The following is a 19,066-nucleotide window of genomic DNA, read 5'->3' on the forward strand; positions in this document are numbered from 1 at the left end:
AGTGTCACCATTAGCAGAGCTCTCCTCAGATGTCACCCAATGAAAAAGACTGCAGTCACATTCCTTACAGGCTTTTAACTGTTTGTGTTTTCTAGTAAGGGAAATGAGCCCTAGGGCCTTTGCACCAAGCTATCCCAGCCTGTTTAGTTTTTATTTGGAGAGGGGTTCCCTAAGTCCCTAAGTTACCCAGGCTGGGCTCCAACTTGTGATCCTCCTGCCTCAGCCTCCTAGAGTTCTGGGATTCCAGGTGTGCACCGCCAGGCCTGGTACAGCGCTGCTTTTACTCTATGAGGGAGAGACCAGATGTGACATTGCTGGGACCTGAGCGTTTGGACCCTGCTACCAGGCCTCCTGCAAAGAGCCCTCTGCCACTGCTGCCCACGGGCCAGGCAGAGAGCACAACCAGTGTGGTGGCCTGCCATGGAGCCCTGGGAAACACTGTCTAGACGGGACAAGGCCAGAGTGCCTGTGTACCAGGTCCTGCCAAGTGCCATGTGCACACCCTGCTTCTTCAGGTCCCCTTGTGTCACAGATGAGGACACCAACACAGAGGCAAACAGAGGCAGCGTGACTCCTCCCTCAAGGTCGCCACAGCAAAGGAGGGAAACCAGGTCCTCTGGCTGTATCACAGCCTCGCTCCTGCCCACACCCCCATCACTGCCCAGCCCTGGTCCCTGCCGTGTCTGGAGCCCCTGCTCACTTCCTGCCGTGGAATCGATTCCTCTGCCTCCCCATCTGGCTGTGAGCAGCCCCCAGGCTCAGTGGCAGTGTGGTATGCAGCCCAGAGCCTGGCAGAGCAAGCACACCCACTGTGCCCCTGCCAGATGAGCCAGCTGTGCTGCTACAGGCTATAATCCCAGCACTCTGAAAGGCTGAGGCAGGACAATCAAAAGTTCAAGGCCAACTCATGCAATTTAGCAAGACCCTGTCTCAAAATGTTTAAAGGGGCAGCATATAACAGTGGCAGAGCACTTGCCTAGCGCCTGTGTGAGGCCCTAGGTCCCATCCCCCTCCTGGGGTGGGGTAGCAAGAGGGCACTGGCTACGGTCCAGGATCCAAACATGACCATCCCTGCAACAGGAGACTGACATCTAAACCACAAAGCCAGTTTATTGTCTCCATGAGAAACAGCTCTCCATTGGGAACTGGAATCTGTGAAAATCTTCTAGCACATCGGCGCCCAACAAAAAGCCCTCAGGGGCAAATCTCCCTGCTAGAGGAACGAGGAACGTGAGTGACCCGGGCTGCAGTTATCAAGCTGTGCCACCAGGTGCCAGCCTGTCCACTGTGGAAGCAGACATGGGGACGGATGAGAAAGGCCCCCCTGCTGGCCTGGCCTAGTACCCTGGAAACTGTGACTGAGTCTCATTCTTCCCTTTTCTTTGCTTGGTGGTACTGGGAATTAACTCCAGGATCCTCACCCTGAGCTACATTCTCAGCCTTTTTTATCTTTTTTTTTTTCCTTTTTCCTTTTTATCGGTACCCGGGATCAAACTCATGACTGCCTGCTTGCAAGGCAGGCGCTTATGCCGCTGAGCTAAATCCCCAGCCCCTTCTTTTCCTTTTTTTTGAAACCAGATCTCACTATGTAGTTCAGGTTGGCCTTCAACTCACAGCAATCCTCCTGCCTCAGCTTCCCCAATGGTGGGGTTACAGGTGTGCCCCACCACAGCAGCTCCTGGCCACTCTCTAAACTGTATCCCCTTGCTAAGATTCAGAGTCCTGATTCCAAGGGATTGACCAAGTGCTATACCCCGCCTCTTCCTGGTGAAGCCTTCACAGCACAAACACTATCCTTCACCCCTCCTCCCACGTTCAGAGACTTCATGAAACCCTGACCCATTTTCTAGCAACTCGAGGTCGCATTCTGGGACAACCAACCCTAGATCCCTCGACTGCCTGCTCCAGAAATTCAAGGCTGCCGGAAGAATGCACAGGTTTGCTGTAGCCAACACTGGCTTAGCAAATGGCTGAAAGGGATTGGGTTCTATTGCCAACCACTCAGTCATTCTGTGGGACCTGAGAGCCACTCCTTTGGAATATAATCACCAGAGGCCCTGGGGAACCAGGCATAGAGGCAAATGGCTGTCTGTAATCCCAACACTCAGGAGGCTGAGGCAGGAGGATTGCCATTGAGAGTTCAAAGCCAGCCTGGGGTGCATAGTGAGTTCAAGGCCAGCCTGAATTACATAGTAAGACCCTGTCTCAAAAAACAAAACAAAACAGATGGCCTGGGAAGCCAGAATTCTGCCTCCTATCACTGTCAGAGTTCACACAGATCACTGACCTTGTCTTTTTTTTTTTTTTTTTTTTTTAATCAGCATCAGGGATTGAACTCACAATGGAGCGCTTGCAAGGCAGGTGCTTATGCCGCTGACCTGAATCCCCAGCCCCACTTTTGTTTTTTGAGACAGGGTCTCACAGTGTAATTCAGATTGGCCTTAAATTCATTATGTAACCAAAGTTGGCCTCGAATTTGCAGCAATCCTCCTGCCTCAGCCTCCCAAATGCTAAGATTATAGGCACGTGCTGCCACAACCAGCTGGTGATTTTTTGAGAGTATCTTACTGTGTAGTTCAAGCTGGCCTCAAATTTCCTAGATTCTGGAATTGCAAATGTGCACCAACATGCCTGGCAGTTGTTATTTCCGGTACCCTGGACCAAGCCCAGGTGCTCCAGCATGTGAAACCAGCACCCTACCACGAAGGCACAAATCCAGTCGTTTTCTCCCATTTCAGGGGCTGGGGATTTAACTCAACAGCATAGGCGTCTGCCTTGTAGGTGCACGATCCCTGGTACTGATTTAAAAAAAAAATTTTTTTTTTTTTTACATTTCAACCAAAGATTGCCCAGGCTGGTCTTGAATTTGCAACCCTCTTGCCTCAGCTTTCCAAATATGCAGTATATGCAATTACAGGGTCGTTCCACCACGCCTGGCCTGCGCTTGCGTTATCTCCTCCTCCCAACCACCCCCGAAAGTGGGTACCATTGTGATCTCTTTATGTGGACCGCAACCAGCTCAGAGTTCAGTAATTTTGTTTAAGGGGAAAAACTGGCCAGGAGCAGCACTGGTGCAGTATTTCAGAGTCCAACTAGGGCTGGGCCATTCATAGCCAGTATCTGCATCACGACCTCCACTGTCCATCAGCCGTTTGCAGTATCCGGCAATGCTGAGGAGGAAGCGATGGCGCCACTGGGATGTGGCCCAAGTCTCTTGATAGCATTCACCCTCACACCTTTGGAACAAGCAAGTGCCTGACCCGTGGTGCGCCCAGGGAGCTACGCGCATGCTCGAGCCCTGGGGGCGGAGCCCATGGGATGGGGTGGGGCCGCGCACCAGCTCTCCAGGTTTCAAAAGTTACCTGGCCGGCGGGGGCTGGAGTTGGAGGAGTTACCGGTTGCGCGCGCGCCGACCCCGCCCTCAGCCTCCTCAGGCACCCGTTGGCTTGCGGGCCCACTGGGCCGCGACAACCACCCAATAGGAAACCTCAATGACCTAAACCGACCCCGCCTACCTCCCAGATCCGCCAATCCCCGGCTGGCCGCGGCCTCTCTTCCTTCGAGTACCCGCCCCTCTGAGCGCGCTTCCGGGTGGGGCCCGGGGCCGAGGCGATGGCGCCTTGGGCGCTGCTCAGCCCTGGGGTCCTGGTAAGGACTGGCCACACCGTACTGACCTGGGGGATCACGCTGGTGCTCTTCCTGCACGATACCGGTGAGCCGGGCACACCCGACCCCGCTTGATTCCCCACATGTTTGGGTGGCCGGGTCCCCCTGCTTAAACCCCAGAGACACTGGAATTCACCTGGTGTCCACCAGCCCGAGGCCCCGTCTGCCTCGAATTCTGGGCGCCACCTGCTGATACCCACGTGACCCCCTAATTAATCCCCGCACCTTCCTGATCGCTACCTGATGCCGTGCCTTTCCCAGATCTGTCTGGTGACCACCAAATCCCAAGGCCCACTAGAACCCATTCTCCACAGACCCTGGACCCCACCCCTCCTCCAGGAACTCGCCCCCAACTTCCTGTCCGTAACTCTAGGAGGATCAAGTAGATTCAAGGACCTGCCTTCGCTCTCATCCCCTGACCTCCAGTTGGCAGCCACTAACTAGGTACCCCGATCCCGGCTCCCCACTCTCAAGATGAGCTGGGGTTTTTGTTGTTTTTCTGGTACCGGGAATCGAACTCAGGACCTTGCACTTGCCAGGCAGGCTTTTGTGCTGCTATGCTATATCCCCAGCATTCCTACTATCAAAGTAGTACCTTCTGAGGGGTGCTATTCTCATGGTAGCTTGCATTCACTCACTGCCCAGTCTCCCCAGCCCCCTCCATCAGTCCCCTCCCTGGTCCGTCCAGCCTCAGCTTTGGGTACCTTTCCCTCAGCCTAGGAACTTGCTTAGGTCTCCTCATCAGAAGTCACCTTTCCTTCCCTGCTGTCTTCTACATCCAAGGGCACTGAAGCTGTTTGTTCCTCAACACCAAATCCTGTCTCTCCCATCCCCACAAACCTCCTGGGGGAGCGCCTGTGACCTTGGCACCTCTCTCATCCAGCCTTAGGCCTTTGGGACCTGGCAGGTCTGTCTCTAGACAGGAGCCAGAGGCCCAGGACCCGGCCTCCCACTCCCCCACCCATCACTGTGTCCCCCTCTTCCCCTACCCCTGTGTCTTCTCCCTCCTGTCCCCTTTCCTCCCAGGCCTTGTTCAGTCACCCCCCTTCCCTCTGTGCCTGTGGGTATCCCCTCTCACCCATCTTCTTGCCAGCAGAGCTTTGAGAAAAGAATGTTGCCCCATAACCTTCCATGGCTCCCTACTGCCCCCCAGAGAAAGTGCAGGTGAACTGTTTGGCTGAGCCTAACTGGCTCTCTTGGTCACCCCAGAACCCACATCTTCAAGCTGCATTCCCCACCTCTAGCTGTGCCCCCCCAACCCCCACCTCACTGTCCTTTGGCCTCTCCAGAGCTGCGCCAATGGGAGGAGCAGGGCGAGCTGCTGCTGCCGCTCACCTTCCTTTTCCTGGTGCTGGGCTCCCTCCTGCTCTACCTGGCTGTGTCGCTCATGGACCCGGGCTATGTGAACACTCAGCCCCAGCCCCAGGTAACTGGGAGCCCCTCCCTGGGGACCTCGAGCCCCTCCTCCAGCCTCCAGAGACCCAAGTGCCCAGGCCCATGATGGGCTTTCTTAGGTTTCTCAGAAAATCCTCCTGCCAGGGTCCCGGGAGGGAAACGCCTGGTGTCACACAGCCTTGCTCAGTGCAGGCTGCTCCATCCTATCCACCTGTTCACTTCTGGAACCATGCGCTGCCCCCCTGAAACCACATCATAGACCTCACTCCCCATTTTTTAGGAGGAGGCCAAAGAGGAGCAGACAGCTATGGTCCCTCCGGCCATCGCCCTCCGGCGCTGCAGATTCTGCCTGGTGCTGGTGAGTGACGCATGGTCCCTTGGGGAGGAGCGAACGCCACGCTGAGACTCCCCAACCTCCTCCTGTCCTGTGCCCTCCTCACCCTTCCTCTCCATGGGGGGCCCAGGCACTGAGCCCCAATTCCACTCCATGCCCACAGCAGCCGCTGAGAGCCCGGCACTGTCGTGACTGCCGCCGCTGCGTCCGCCGCTATGACCACCACTGCCCCTGGATGGAGAACTGCGTGGGTGAACGCAACCACCCGCTCTTCGTGGCCTACCTGGCGTTGCAGCTGGCCGTGCTGCTGTGGGGCCTGCACCTGGCGTGGTAGGTGTCACCGCCTGGGGCAGGGGCCATGTGGGCGGCAGGCATCCCTAGGCTTGTGCAGGGCCAGGGCTCTGGAGCACCCATCACACCCCCAGCCCGAGCCCCTTCTCTGCTGCAGGTCTGGCCTCCACTTCTTCCAGCCCTGGGGGGTGTGGCTGCGATCCAGTGGACTCCTGTTCGCCACCTTCCTGCTGCTGTTTCTCTTCTCCCTGGTAGTCGGACTGCTCCTGGCCTCGCACCTCTACCTGGTGGCCAGCAACACCACCACCTGGGAGTTCATCTCCTCACACCGCATCGCCTACCTCCGCCAGCGCCCCGGCAACCCCTTCGACCATGGCCTAACCCGCAACCTGGCCCACTTCTTCTGTGGGTGGCCCTTGAGGTCCTGGGATATCTTGCGGGCTGAGGAGGTGGAGGAGGGGGGCAGCAGCCAGGACATTTAGTGTCCCCAGAGGCCACCTGCCACCTGGGCCAGGCCTGGGAGGGCCAAGAATCCTTGCCACCTCCTGAGCACAGGTCTGCCTTCCGGAGGAAGAGGACAGAGGTGGTTCTGAGCAGCTGGACCCCAGGTCACCAGATCCTGAGGCTGGGCCTCCTCTGGTGCAGTTTTACACATTTAATAATCCACAAAGCCAGTCAAGTATTAAAAAGACAAACAAAGCCCCTCTTCACTGTGGTGCCCTTTCCGATCTGGCTCTTGCTGGAAGGTAGAGGATGGTGAGAGGACAGCAAGGGGACACACTCTGCCCAGTGACAGAAAGCCCACACAGCAGCCCGATGGCCACCACCTTGAATCTCACAGGCTTCTCAATTCCCCAGAGTCCCGATGCTGGGCAGGGTGCCTACAGGCACATATGGGCTCTTAGGGTCCCGGCCAGACCGCACCACTGGGCTCAGGAATGCAGGAAGCACTCAGACACGAAGTCGAAGTCCTGGAAGGCGGCCTGCTGACGGGCACTCAGGGGGCTTCGCGGGCCAGGTGGAGTCAGGGCGGGCGGCAGCCCTGTGAATTCGCCCTCAAAGTAGCGCAGGTCTGCAGGGCCGCAGAGGATGGGCACGAAGGGGGGCTGAACAGCTCGGGCTAGCAGGGCCTGCCAGTCGGTGGCCTGGGGGTGAGGACAGAGGGGCCTGAGTTGGCAGGAAGCAGTAGCTGTGGGGGTCACTCCAGGCCCCTCACCCCAGCATAGCTGGCCACTCACCCGGAAGAACGGCTGGACCTTGATCTCCTCCGCATCTTGCTGGCCAGCGCCCAGGCGCTGCTCTGGGCACTTTTGAAGGAGCTGGGCAGGGAGCAGGTGTGCACTCAGAGTGTCCCCCAGGCACTTCACATGGCTGTACCGGGGATCCCCAAGGGCACTAGTAACAGAGCCCGGGAATTACAAGCAGCTACAGAGCATGGCCCTGGACCCCTAAGGAACCTACCTTCTGAATGAGCTCGAGGGCTTGCGCTGACAGAAAGTGGGGGTACAGGGCATCTGTGTTGACAATGCAGTCGAACACCTCCTCTTCCGTGTCCCCTGGGAACGGGCACTGTGGAAAGCAGGGCTCAGCAAAGTGCATGGGGGACCTCACCCACCACCACGCCCTGCAATAGCACTGTGCTTACCTCGCCCACCAGCATTTCATACAGCAGTACACCTAGCCCCCACCAGTCCACAGCCCGTGTGTATGTCTCCTGTGTCAGCACCTCAGGCGCCAGGAACTCCGGGGTGCCGCAGAAGGTGCTTGTCCGGTCCCCAAAGCCAATCCCTGCAAACCAACATTGTACTGGTGCCTGCTCGGTGAGATGACTTATTTGCTATAACATCAACACCAGTACACTGTAACCCCAGCACTTGGGAGGCTGAGGCAGGAGGGTTGATGAGGCTACAGGACAAAGGTCTGGCATAAACAGCCCCACCTTCTTTGCACAGCCCGAAGTCTGCAATCTTCAGAAAGCCCTGGGCGTCAAGCAGGAGATTATCCAATTTAAGGTCCCTGAGGGCAAAGGCGCTTTGGAGGCGGAGACCAGGAGGAACCAGAGCCCACCCTGGCTCCCTGCCCTGTCCCAGCATCTCTGGTCAACAGCTTACCTGTAAATGATTTTCTTCTCGTGTAGGAACTGCAGCCCCAGGACCACACAGGCCAGGTAGAAGCTAGGGGAAAGGGGGAATTCAGGCCCAGGCTGTGCATCCGAGAGGCATGGGTCTTGTTGCACAGGTGAGAGGCAGGGTACGGGAGGACCATGCCCAGGCTGGGTGGCAGCCCTCAGATAAGGAGCCCAAGGTCATCTCAAGGTTGCTGTCTATTCAGCCCACCCTTCCTGAGCTCTCCCACTGCACACTTCCCTCTCCTGCCTGACCTTGTCCGCCACAGTGACCTGGTACCTAGAGGCTCCAGGGAAGGCCTGGCCCTGGATCACATGGCTAGGTGCAGGGCTTAGTGAGGATCAGGTCTTCCTAACTTCAAGAATCTTGCACTAGGGATGCAGAAAATAACCAGCTGCCAGTTCCCACGCCAGGCAGGTTTTTTGAGACGGTCTCACTATGCAGCCCAGCCTGGCCTCGAATCCATGAGGGTCCTCCTGCCTCAGCCTCCTAAGTGCTGCACCAGCAGGAATCTGTAGCTGTTACTTGCAGCATGCTGGGAGAATGGAACCAGGAGGCTTGCTGGCTCCCAGAGGGAACAAGAGGAAAGGAGAGGGGACAGGGCAGGGCCACAGGAGAAGAACCCACCAGGCCTGGGGCTCAGGGAAGACATCCTCGTGGATCTGCATCATGAGGTCACCGCCCTGCACAAACTCAGTCACGAAGCAGGTATGGCTGGAGGTCTGGAAGCAGGCGAGGAGGGAGAGCAGGAAGGGGTGCCCTGTGCGGCCCACGGCCTCCAGGATCCGCTTCTCACAGTACAGGCTGTGGAGGGGGGAAGGCCTGGGTCTCAGGGCTGCCAACTCCACTGGAGGTGGGTGTGGTACTGCCAGCACTGGGGAGGCTGAGGCAGGAGGATCCCAGGTGAGTTTGAGGGCTACACAGTGAGTGCAAGGCCTGCCTGGACTACACTGCAAGACTGTTTCAAACTGTCCCCCCATTTTAAAAAATAAGGGGCTAGAGATGTAGCTGAGTGAAGTCTTGGGTTTAATCCCCAATGCCACACACAAGAAAAAGCCCTTCAGTGGACAGCACCCTGCCTCCCGCACGGGACCCTAGCTCACTTGGTGCTCAGAGTGCTAGGGGGCAAAGTGATGCTGCCCAGAAAGCACAGGCTCACAGGAGTCACAGCCTGCAGCACCACCACAGAAGAGCAAACTGAAGGGCTGGGAGCAGAGGAGGGTGGCCCTGCCTGGTGGCCCACAGCTCTCCACTACAGATGCCAATGAGAGCCCAGGCCCAGCAGGGTGTCAGCCACAGCCCACAGCAGCCACCAAGAGCCCCCAGGGACCCACATACCTCTCCACCTCATCCCGACTCAGCACCTCCTGCTTCTTCAGTGCCTTGATGGCATAGTATTTCCCTGTCCCCTTGAACTGGACCAGGAGGACCTGGGGACCACACAGAGGTTGACTTGGGTAGGCAGGACAGGGGTGCCTTTATTTTCCTGCCCATAACCCCCAGTGTCCACTGGCCCCATGGCACCCTCCCGGGCCACTACCTTGCCAAAGTGTCCCCGGCCCAGCACGGCCAAGCAGTGGAAGTCCTGCAGCCGGGGGGGTTTCCTGCAAGACAAAAGGGACACGAGAAGCCGGGGGGCCAGGCCAGGGCTCCCCATGAGCCACTCCACACCCTCTGGTCCAGTCATGGGACAGGCCCAGAGGCACAAAGGGAACAGTTGTCCCTGCTGTCCTGCAAACAGCTGGAGCTCAGAAACAGCACTGAGCAAGGAAAACTCGAAGGCAGCCAGCCACAGTGCGCACCCAAGGTGAGACAGAGTAATTACAGGTGTCCCAAAGCAAAGGCAGCAAGCCTGACGGAGTACCTGGCAGGGGAGGCTACCAGGGCAGGTGCCTGCCTGGTCCTCGGCTCCATGTGGGGGCGTTTGTTGCACTGTGGGAACACAGGGGCTCAGGCCAGAGCGGGCTGCTGCCTCTTAGCCTCCCGGTCTGCTGGCCCCAGCCCTCACCGGCGTCTCCTCCGGGACAGGCTCCTGGGGCAGGAAGAGGCGTGGGGGCTTGGGCGGCGGCTGGAGCTCTTGTCCTGTGGGGGTCTTCTTGGGCAGATGACTGTGGGATGGAAGCAGACACAAGGTCTCATCAGGAGGATGAGACAGTCATGGAATAGACACACAGCCACCCAGAGACAAGAGGGCAGAGACAAACAGGGCGGAGAAACAAGCATCTGGGGCGAGGTGGTTCCTCACCATGGGGACGCAGGCTTGGTGGTCCCGTAGGGTGTAGCTGAGGTCTGAGGGCACTCTTTGCGGGGGCTGATGGTGCTTGGTGAGCTGCAGGGGGGCAGCAGGCTCATGACCAGGCGCCCCCAGGCTGCCATGCTGAGGTTCATCTGCGAAGCTCTCAGAAAGTCCTGGCCTGGGGCAAAAGGAGGTCAGTCCCAGGACACCTGAGGACTCCAGTCCCGTCCCCTGTCCACATGTGGCCCCAGCCCTTCACACCTCGCTGTTTAGAGAAAATGCGTTTCTGCCTCTGCAGCCGGGGCCGCCTCTCAGGCACAGGGTCACAGAAGGTCACCTGCAGGGGGCGGGGCAGAGATGACAAGGGTCCCTTCCTGTCCCATCTGTCTCATCCACCCCAGGCCCCCAGGCGCAGCCCCCAGTATCAACCCACGGATGCAAGGACCCAGAGAGATGGGTGCCATGTCCTCAGTGGTACCAGTGGAGAAACAGGCTCGGGGAAGAGATGCACTTGTTCAGAGTTACATAGGAAGCAGGCAGTCAGGACAGGGACAACAGCCTCCAGACTTGTCCCCTAGAGACCTTTTTGCTCTGGTCAGTCTCAAAGGGCATTAAGTCTTGCACCCAGGGGCCATCAAGGCAGAGGGCAGGGGGCAGGCAGCACCTGGACAAAGAGCCGGCCCTGCGGCATGAGGCTGAGGGACAGCTGGTGACAGGCGTTGTCCAGGAAGTCCTCAAGCCTCAGGAAGGCCACACCGCATAGCTGCCGCCAATCTCGCCAGTGCACTCCAACCTCCAGCTCCCGTGCCTGCAGCAAGGAAGAGAGGCTTCAGGGTGGACTAGGGAGCACCCCGAGCTGGGGCCCTGGTGCCCTAGGGCCCACAGCTAGCCCAGACTCCCCCCAGCCAGCCTTACGTGCTCCAGGGGAATGGCAAATGTCTGGTCCCAGCACCGCTCGGCCACCTGCCCCCAGCCTGTCTGCCCCACCACTCGGTTGTCCACCTTCAGCACCGCCAGCACCTCACCTGCGGGGCCGGGGCCAGGGCTGGGCTCAGGGTAGGCACAGAGCAGGGCTCCCTGCCGCCCCTGATGGCTGCTCCCCTCCTACTCACTAGCCAGCTCGCCTCTGCCACGCTGCTGCCTGGCCCTAGCCCGAAGCCAGCCCTCGGAGGGGCTGCTGGCCAGTGCAGCCACCGGGGAGCGTCCTGGCACAGCTGCCAGTGGCTGCTCACAGCCCAGGAGGTGGACCTGCAGTGTCCCTGTGGAGTGGGAGGGTCCTGTCAGATGCCACCACCAATGTACCCTGGGACCCCAGCAATATCACCCTCTCCACAAGGTGGCTGATCCAGACTTGGTGCATGTGGCACCTCAGTGGCCACCTGCCACACTCAGGGTGACAAACTGGTGCTGCCCCCAAAAAAACCCAGGCCTCCTGTAATCCCAGCACCCAGGAGAAGGCTGAGGCAGGAGGATCCCTGTGTCTTTAAGGCCAGCCTCAATCTCATAGAGACCCACTGTCTCAGGAAAACAAATATAATGTCCAGACCTTGGTCAGACTGTGGCAGAGTCCAAGATGCTGCCTGATACTTGGGTCTCAAAGTTTGGGGCAAGAAGCAAAAAGCCTGGCTTTCAGCTTTGGCCCCAGTTGCTCCCTGGGCCTCAGTTTCCCCATCTGAACAGTGGAGGTGAGTCTTGGCTGTAGCCTACCTCACCCAGTGGGTACACAACTGAGCAGGTTCAGTTTTCAGGTCACTAAGAGTTTTTTCTCCAAGGGCAGAGAAACCAATGGAGGTCTAGGACCTCTTGAGGACAAAAAGTGGACCCAAGAACACAATTTATGGGAGGCTGGGCTTGGGATTAACACAGAACGTGGCCCATCTGGCCTCCTGAGGTCTGGAGCCATGCATTCAAGTGATTTGTTGATGGGAGACAGTGTAAGAAAGACCTTTCTAAGGCTGGCAAGGTGTTGCACTCCTGTAATCTCAGCACTTAGGGAGGCTGAGGCAGGAGAGTTACAAGCTGAACAACTGAATTCTTTCCCAAAGTGCTTCAGGATTTCCCCTACCAGAGGTAAGGGAGGCTCTGAAGCTGGCTAACCTGTCAGGGCGGTGGGCTTCACAAGTGTCCCTGAAGGCTGTGGGTTCCCAAGCGTCGCCATTCGTAGTTCCCGGGCCACCCTGCTGTGCAGAGGGTGGCTGGGAGGCAGGCCCTCCAGCAGCCGCTCCAAGGCCAGCTGGAGCAGATCCAGCTTCTGTAAGGATTCTTGGAGCTGGGCCTGGGCCTACAGAGGGGGATAGAGGCAGGGACAGGCCGTGGGGTGCAGGATCTGGGCCAGCTGGAGACACCCTCCAAGCCGCAGCAGAAGTTGCGTCCTGTTTCCTCACTGCCACCTGCACGGTCCTGCAGGTGGAATCCACCTGCAAGTGGAGTCCACAGCAAGGGCAAGGGATACAGCTGACCTCAGCCAGGGCCTTGCGGTCCTGCATTCTCCGGCCACCAAGCAGCTTCACCACGTTCTTGGCACCCTCGGCCACTGCAGCCTCGATGTGTAGCCGGTGCCGCAGCTCCTCAGCCAGCAGCTCAGGGCCTGGAGTGCGGGGGACACTCAAGCCTCAGGCCCAAGCTGGCTCTGTCCTGCCCGCCCTCCTTGCAGAGTGGCAAGGCCCTAAGGCCTCACCTGGCTCAGGGGACCCGCTGGCCTCCAGACTGCTGATTTTCATGCGGAGCAGGGCTACCTTCAGCTGGGAATCCCGCAGCATCTGCTGGGCAGCAGCCAGGAGCTTTCTCTCCTACAGGGACATGACAAGCATCCTCTTGGGCCCCAGAGCGGACAGACTCTCCCCACTGGGCTAAGGGTCAGGGCAGGCCTTCCTGGCAAACAACACTGAGGTGCAGCTTTCCCCATCACGCTCAGCCCTGTGACTGCAGCAGGGGCTGAGTGTCCATCTGGCTAGTGCCTGTTACCACCTGTCAGACGCTGGACCAGAGCCATGCTTTTTGCACACCCCGGGATTCGGGGCTGAACACTTCCTGAATCAGAGTAGGGGCTGGGCCTGTACCTCCCCTAACATCTTTCTTTTTTTCCTTTGAGACAGAATTTTATTCTTTAGCCCAGGCTGGACTCAAACACATGGCAGCCTCCTGAACACTAAGACATGGGCATCAGATAGCCACCACACGTTGCTTCCCCTAATGTATGAGAGCTCAGTCTGTCCCATTCTCTCTCATCTGTCCTCGGGCCAGGGGTGTGCCACCTCCACCCAGCCCCAGGAGCTAGGTCTTACCTTGGGGGTGCCAAAGGCACATGTGTGGGTCATATTCTCTGCCCCCTGCTTAACCTTCAGCTCCACTTGCAACTGCTTCTGCAGGGCCTCCAGGTGCCGAGCCTTGGACTGCTCTGCCCTGGGCCAGGGTCCTGAGGCCACAGGCTCTGTACACCGGAGTGTCAGGCACAGAACATGATCACCAGGGCCGTAGCCCTCCCTCCCCTCCACCAGGGCACATGGGTGACAGGCACAGGAGGGGGCCTGGAGCAGTGAAGCAGTCTGTGCGCACAAGGCCAGGATGGGAGACCAGAGCCTGCATCCCTAGGTGCTGCCAGCCCCGTCTGCTCACCAGCCGGGCTAGGCAGCAGGACTCGGGTGTGTAGCTCCCGAAGCTGGCCGTGCAGCTGCTCTAGGCGCCGGTTGCAAGATTGCAGCAGCTGCTGTATATGGCCCACATGGCGGCGGTCTGTGGCCGCGCGACGCAGGTTCTCCATGCCCTCCTTGATTTTCAACTCCTTCTGGATGGCCCGGCGGATTACCTCCTTCTCATCTTCCAGGGGCCGCTGGCTGGGCTCACCCTGTGGAAGGACAAAGAAAAGTCACTGCAGCCTAGGGGACGGGGCGTGTGGCAGCATCCAAGAGGGTCGTGCACAGCTTGGGAAACGCTCCACCCTCAGAGCCAGGTGAGGTGGCACACACCTGTCATCCCAGTGCTTGGAAGGCTAAGGCAGGAGGATTGCTGCAAGTTCAAGCCTAGCTTGGGCTATACAGTCAGTTCAAGGCCCCCCTGAACTACATAGTGAGAACATCTCAAAAATCCCAAACAAACAGGTAAGAGGGAGGAGAGATTGCTGGGGCTCCTTTGGTGCTAATCAGGTCCTAGGCTGTCACCCCTCTGAGGAAGGAAAGGGCTTTGTTCTGCTTTGCTTCTGGTGGAGAATCCAGGCCTTGAGCTCCCTCTGGGCCTAGGAGTTATCCCCATGTGACACAGGACAGATGTGCACAATGGCCCTTGGTGGTGACACAGGAGAGAAGACACAGTATCTCAGTCACAGCCTCTCCCAGACAGCTATGCTGTATTCTCAGAGACTGGGAACTGGGAAGCTCAGAGGCCAGAAAAAGCTCAGCGCTGCCCAACAGGGACTCAGCCTGGGTCACAGGGAAAAAGACAGTGGCCCCAGGCCAAGGCTTGTTCCTCCGACCTCCCAATAGCCACAGGTGACGAAGCAGGGATATCCAGCAGGGCCTAGGTCATGGTGCAGCCTCAACTCAGCTCTGGGAGGAAGAAGGTTCTTTCCCTGGGTCCCAGGTCAGAGCCCGGTAGAAAACTCCCCCTCTGGAGGAGACACTGCAAATCAAGGAATCCAGGACGTCCCCTCTCAAGGACTCTGGCAACTACCCCATCTTACCTTTCGGCCTGCCATCTCCTGAGCCCAGGGAAGAATGGTTGCCCAGCCTCGAGGACCCCCCACCCCAGGCTCTGCTGGCCTGGCTGTCTGAGGGCAAGGGCGAGGCTCAGGAAATCCTCTGACCGCCCCAGGCAAGAGGGCCAGAGCCAAAGGCCTGAGCAAACAAAGATCTGGGAGCTGGGGGCCGGCAGCAGGGGTCCTGAGTCACCCAGCTGCAGCAGGGCGGAGGCTGCAGGAAATCGGAAAATGTGTGAGAGCAGGGCTGGACCCGGCAGGGGGACTTCTTGGAGGCACAGGGCCAACGGGGAGGAGGTGGCCTCAGCCCTGAGGGCTCCCTAAAGCATGGGTGGGGGCAGTCCGAGGCCCCTTGTGCTGCACGATGTCTGAGCTGGGCTGGGATCCTGACCGAAAGCCCCTCCTCAGACACACATACAGAGCCAGAGGACCTATGGCTAGTTCCCGGTGGAAACCCCGGGTCCCTCCACATTCTGGAACCCTGTGTGCCCCCAAATTCCCACCTGGATGCTGCGCTGGGGGCCTCCCGGCGTGCAGTTCACCCTCGCACCCCGCAGGCCTGGGAGGAACCCCACAAACACAAAGATTGTCCCCTTCCCACAGTGCACACCTCCCGAAGGCCCCCCACCCCCACCCCCCAGTTCTTTTTTCGGCTCATTGCCTCAGCATCCCCCCTGAAGAACCAATCTGGGGACATTTCGGGGCCCACTTCGGTGGTTCCTGGGCTGGCCTGACCCAAGGCTGAGTCACCCAGGGGACATAAGCGACTGCCCAGGGCTCAGGTCTACCCCGCGAAGGTGTCACAGGCAGCCAGCCGGAGTGGGGGCGCTGCACCCCATCCCCGTTGGCGCTCACCTGCCGCCTTGCCCCCTCCTCCATGGCGCCGCTCGGCCCCTCCTCTCGACCCCTTTGCTTCCGGCCCCGGCCTCTCCGCCAGGACTTTCAAACTTAAAACTTCCCGGGAAGCGGCGCGGAGACCTAGGATGGAGCGCCCCCTCCCGAGACCCGAGGCCCGCGGGGACTTGGCAGGGACCAGCGCCGCCTCCTGGCCACTCACGAGAGCAGCGTCCGGGGACCCCGCTCCCGGAATCCCCAGCGCCACCCGGCACCCGGCACCCGAAGGGGCCGCGACCCTACGCCTCGCGCCCGGTCGTACGAATGTGCCCAGGGATGGCGGCAGCGAGGGGCATTTCTGCGGCCAGGATCCCTCTAGTTGTGTGTCGCCGTGAGCTTGGGGTCGGAGGTGGGGGGTTGGCCCTCGCCAGGACAGCGCCACCTGTGTGGCAGCCGCTCTCCACTGGGGTCCTAGCAGCCTGGGACTACATAGTGAGAAAAAAAGGGAATTTACCTTGATGAGTGAAAGCTACAGTCTTAATCTGATTCCAATAATCCCCCAGGAAGGCTCACTTCCCTCTGCTGGGCCGTCTACTGGCGCTGAGCCCAGGCTGCTGCATCCAGGCTGCTGCTCTGCCTTCTGAGAATGGAAAGGCTCTCCAGAATGTGTGGTTGTGACCGGTGCTCAGGCGACCGAGCCCAGGCTGCGGCCCTGGGTAAGCAGATGGCCTTTACAATAGCAAAGAGAACCTGCCTAGAAGGAACCCAAGCCCACCTTGCCGGGTGCAGAAGAAACTGTCTCCCCCTTTCTAGCCACACACACACACACACACACACACGCACACACACACACACACACACACACACACACACACACACACGACTTTTTCCTCCCCAGTACTAAACCATCCAGCCACACTGTCTCTGTGCAGAATCTGAATACACAATGTCTTCCAATAATCCATTCAACACATGCCGTCCACCTGCAAGTCCCCAGTCTGCTGTTCTTGTGATCACAAAACTATAGTTCTCTCCCTCAGAGCTGCTGGAGAGTGCTGCAGACGCCTTCATACCCATGGCCGTGTATTCTATAAAGGAGAGCTCTCTGCTGGGGCAGGGCAGACTGTAAAGTGAGTATTCCCTCTTCCTTTTAAGAACTTAGAAGGGCAGGATGATGCTCGCCTGTACTCAAAGCGCTCTGGGAGGCTGAGGCAAGAGGACCCCAAGTTCCAGTGATTTAGTGAGATCCTGTCTCAGTATAAAAAAAGGCTGGAAATGGAGCTCAGCTCCATGGCTCTGGGGGAAAGGGGAGCAGAAAGAAAAACCCTCAGTCCTAACAAGGAGCTCAGGGGTAGAATGCTTGCTTCTCTAGCATGTGAGGCCCTGGATTCATCCAGGCCACTAGGAAAAAGCAGAACACTGGTCTCCAGGAGACTCTAGCCTGGAAGACCGTTTGTTTTGTTGTTTGGTCTCACCATGCAGTTCAGGCTGGACTTGAGCTCACTTTGGTAGCCAAGGCAGGCCTTGAATTTGCAACCATTGTCCTGTGTCAGCCTCCCAAGTGCTGAGATTACAGGGATATGCCACCATACCAAGCCAAGACTATTTGTAACAGGGTTATAGTTTTCCGACACTCCGAGGGTTCATAGCAATAATTTTTTGTCTTTTTTGAGACAAGATCTTGCTACGCAGTTCAGGATGGACCTGAGCCCACTTTGTAGCACAGGCTGGTCTCAAACTTTCAAGGATCCTCCTGCCTTGGCATCCCAAGTGCTGGAATTACAGGGCGGGAACAATAATGGAGGGGGTAACAAGATTGAATTTATGAATTTGCACTTGCCAGGCAGGCACTTGTGCTGCTGAGCTAAATCCTCAGCCCATAGCAATAATTCTTTAAAAGGCTGAACCGTTAGGCCCAGTTCTGGAAGCATGTGAGACTGAAATTAGCTAACTACAAGGCAGATGTGGTAGGTTACTAAAGAAATCCACCAGCAAAGATTAGGAGCCCTCTGGTGTCTTGAGACCCCACAAGGTCAACTATGTACCTTTCAGGAGTGATCCAGACTGGTGCAGCAAACAGGAGTCTGTCAAACATGATGCTCAGAAACACTGGACCATGTTAACTCTACACTGTAAAAGCTCTGTCAAGTGGGTATTAAGGAACAGTTGTCTTTTTTGAGACAGGATCTCACTGTAGCCAAGGCTAGTATTTACCTATGTAGTCCAAAATGTCCTTGAACTCATGGCATCCTGCCTCAGCCTCCTGAGTGCTAGGATTTGCAGCTGTAACACCCACACCCAACTTTGTCATTTTCAAATTATTGGAGGCAGCAAGATCACCTAGAGTTGGAGGCCAGCCTGGGCTACATAGTGGTTCAAAACTAGCCTGGATTCCAGTTATACCCTTTACATAAATTGCTATGCTGGAATTAGTGGAGAAACAACTATTGGAGAAATAAGTAACTATAAAACTGTTCTAAAGTTTTGAAACCAGAACGAAGATCTCCTTGTCCTCCAAAGCTTTGGGAAAGCAAAGCACAGAGAAGGGAGTTTCTCTGCAAAGCAGCCTATGTGCTACCCCAGTGTCCCTCAGGAGTCCCCCCCCCCCCCACCGGATGCTCAGTAAATGATTCAGGAACCCAATGGCCACTGCACTTTTCTCACAGTGCAGTCTACTTTGTGCCTGGTCTAGAACCCACCCTTAAACCATAGCTGGCTGCAGTACAGGGCTAGGACCTGCTCAGGATACCCTGGAGGGAGCAAGAGGCCTGCCTGGGCCCTGGAGTGGGAAGCCAGCCTTGAGCACACAAGCCCCAATCCTAAAAAAACAAGCCAAAAAACACTAGCCTTTGGAAGTCAATCTAGACTGGCCTGAAAGTCACAGCAATCTTCCTGTCTCAGCTTCCTAAGGGTACAGGACTGCAGCAGAAATTGACACTGTGACATCAAGTTGGAGGTAGGAATGGGTCTACAGCCAGGCATTTGAGTCCTCTTTATACAGATGAACCTACGCTAGGTCCTGTGTTGCTGAACTGATTACCCCCTATCAGTCACGTTTCTCTGCAAATCAAGGAGAATGACCTCAGTCCAAAAAACATCTTTATGTTCCTTTATTGGAGCAAGATCCCTGACCAGTACAGTAATGAGTTCACTAAACAGAGACCTGTGCAGAAATCACAACTATCCATCTAAAACAGGTAAGGGTTACACTTCACCTAATGGAATCATTCCATTTATAAATTTCTATACATCAAAAAGCTTTTGACTAGGCTGTCCATTAATTCAGCCCCCAAAAATCTACATTTACTTTCAGCTCTATTTTACAGAAGTAAAAGGCTTATGCACTAAGAAGCCTCTCATGATGTTACTCCGTCCAGTGGCTTTGAGCAGTCTGCAGACCCATCCCACCCAGATTCACACAGTGGCATCTGTTTCCTCCAACCCCTGGGGCTCCAGAGGAAAAGCACTCCTAAGCCTCGAACGCCCCTTCCTTG

At 57.3% G+C, this 19,066-nt stretch overlaps 2 protein-coding genes and 1 long non-coding RNA gene across 8 annotated transcripts; 2 read left to right on the forward strand and 1 right to left on the reverse strand.

Annotated features, from left to right (window-relative positions):
- The first annotated feature begins 3,544 nt into the window (after window positions 1-3,544).
- On the forward strand, window positions 3,545-6,385 carry Zdhhc12 (zinc finger DHHC-type palmitoyltransferase 12). Of its 2 annotated transcripts, none has more exons than XM_003470597.5 (5): window positions 3,545-3,712; window positions 4,956-5,092; window positions 5,342-5,419; window positions 5,559-5,725; window positions 5,844-6,385. In XM_003470597.5, the coding sequence occupies exons 1-5, from the start codon at window positions 3,613-3,615 to the stop codon at window positions 6,166-6,168; spliced, it is 807 nt and encodes a 268-aa protein (XP_003470645.1). In that variant the 5' UTR covers window positions 3,545-3,612; the 3' UTR covers window positions 6,169-6,385. The 2 variants fall into 2 exon arrangements, with proteins under 2 accessions (XP_003470645.1, XP_023421196.1); XM_023565428.2 differs by having other exon boundaries at window positions 5,559-5,720; window positions 5,793-6,131.
- Window positions 6,327-15,710, reverse strand: Pkn3 (protein kinase N3). 5 transcript variants are annotated; one of them, XM_063244329.1, is made up of 22 exons: window positions 15,594-15,710; window positions 13,664-13,892; window positions 13,333-13,478; window positions 12,726-12,837; window positions 12,508-12,635; window positions 12,146-12,329; window positions 11,161-11,307; window positions 10,964-11,073; window positions 10,713-10,856; window positions 10,310-10,385; window positions 10,058-10,226; window positions 9,821-9,920; window positions 9,677-9,744; window positions 9,353-9,416; window positions 9,151-9,242; window positions 8,440-8,616; window positions 7,798-7,860; window positions 7,626-7,702; window positions 7,332-7,474; window positions 7,148-7,255; window positions 6,925-7,005; window positions 6,327-6,831 (listed from the first exon to the last, which is right to left on the reverse strand). In XM_063244329.1, the coding sequence occupies exons 1-22, from the start codon at window positions 15,615-15,617 to the stop codon at window positions 6,619-6,621; spliced, it is 2,655 nt and encodes an 884-aa protein (XP_063100399.1). In that variant the 5' UTR covers window positions 15,618-15,710; the 3' UTR covers window positions 6,327-6,618. The 5 variants fall into 5 exon arrangements, with proteins under 5 accessions (XP_063100399.1, XP_063100402.1, XP_063100401.1 ...); XM_063244332.1 differs by having other exon boundaries at window positions 6,925-7,057; XM_063244331.1 differs by having other exon boundaries at window positions 6,925-7,081.
- Window positions 15,711-15,736: 26 nt separating this feature from the next.
- Window positions 15,737-16,667, forward strand: LOC134475007 (uncharacterized). Its single transcript, XR_010046000.1, has 2 exons — window positions 15,737-16,288; window positions 16,613-16,667. It is a non-coding gene; the product is annotated as an uncharacterized LOC134475007 (long non-coding RNA).
- The last annotated feature ends 2,399 nt before the right edge of the window (window positions 16,668-19,066 follow it).

Source organism: Cavia porcellus, unplaced genomic scaffold (assembly GCF_034190915.1).
Source record: "Cavia porcellus strain 051 isolate PalLab524CR breed Dunkin Hartley unplaced genomic scaffold, mCavPor4.1 scaffold_49, whole genome shotgun sequence".
Lineage (NCBI taxonomy): Eukaryota > Metazoa > Chordata > Mammalia > Rodentia > Caviidae > Cavia > Cavia porcellus.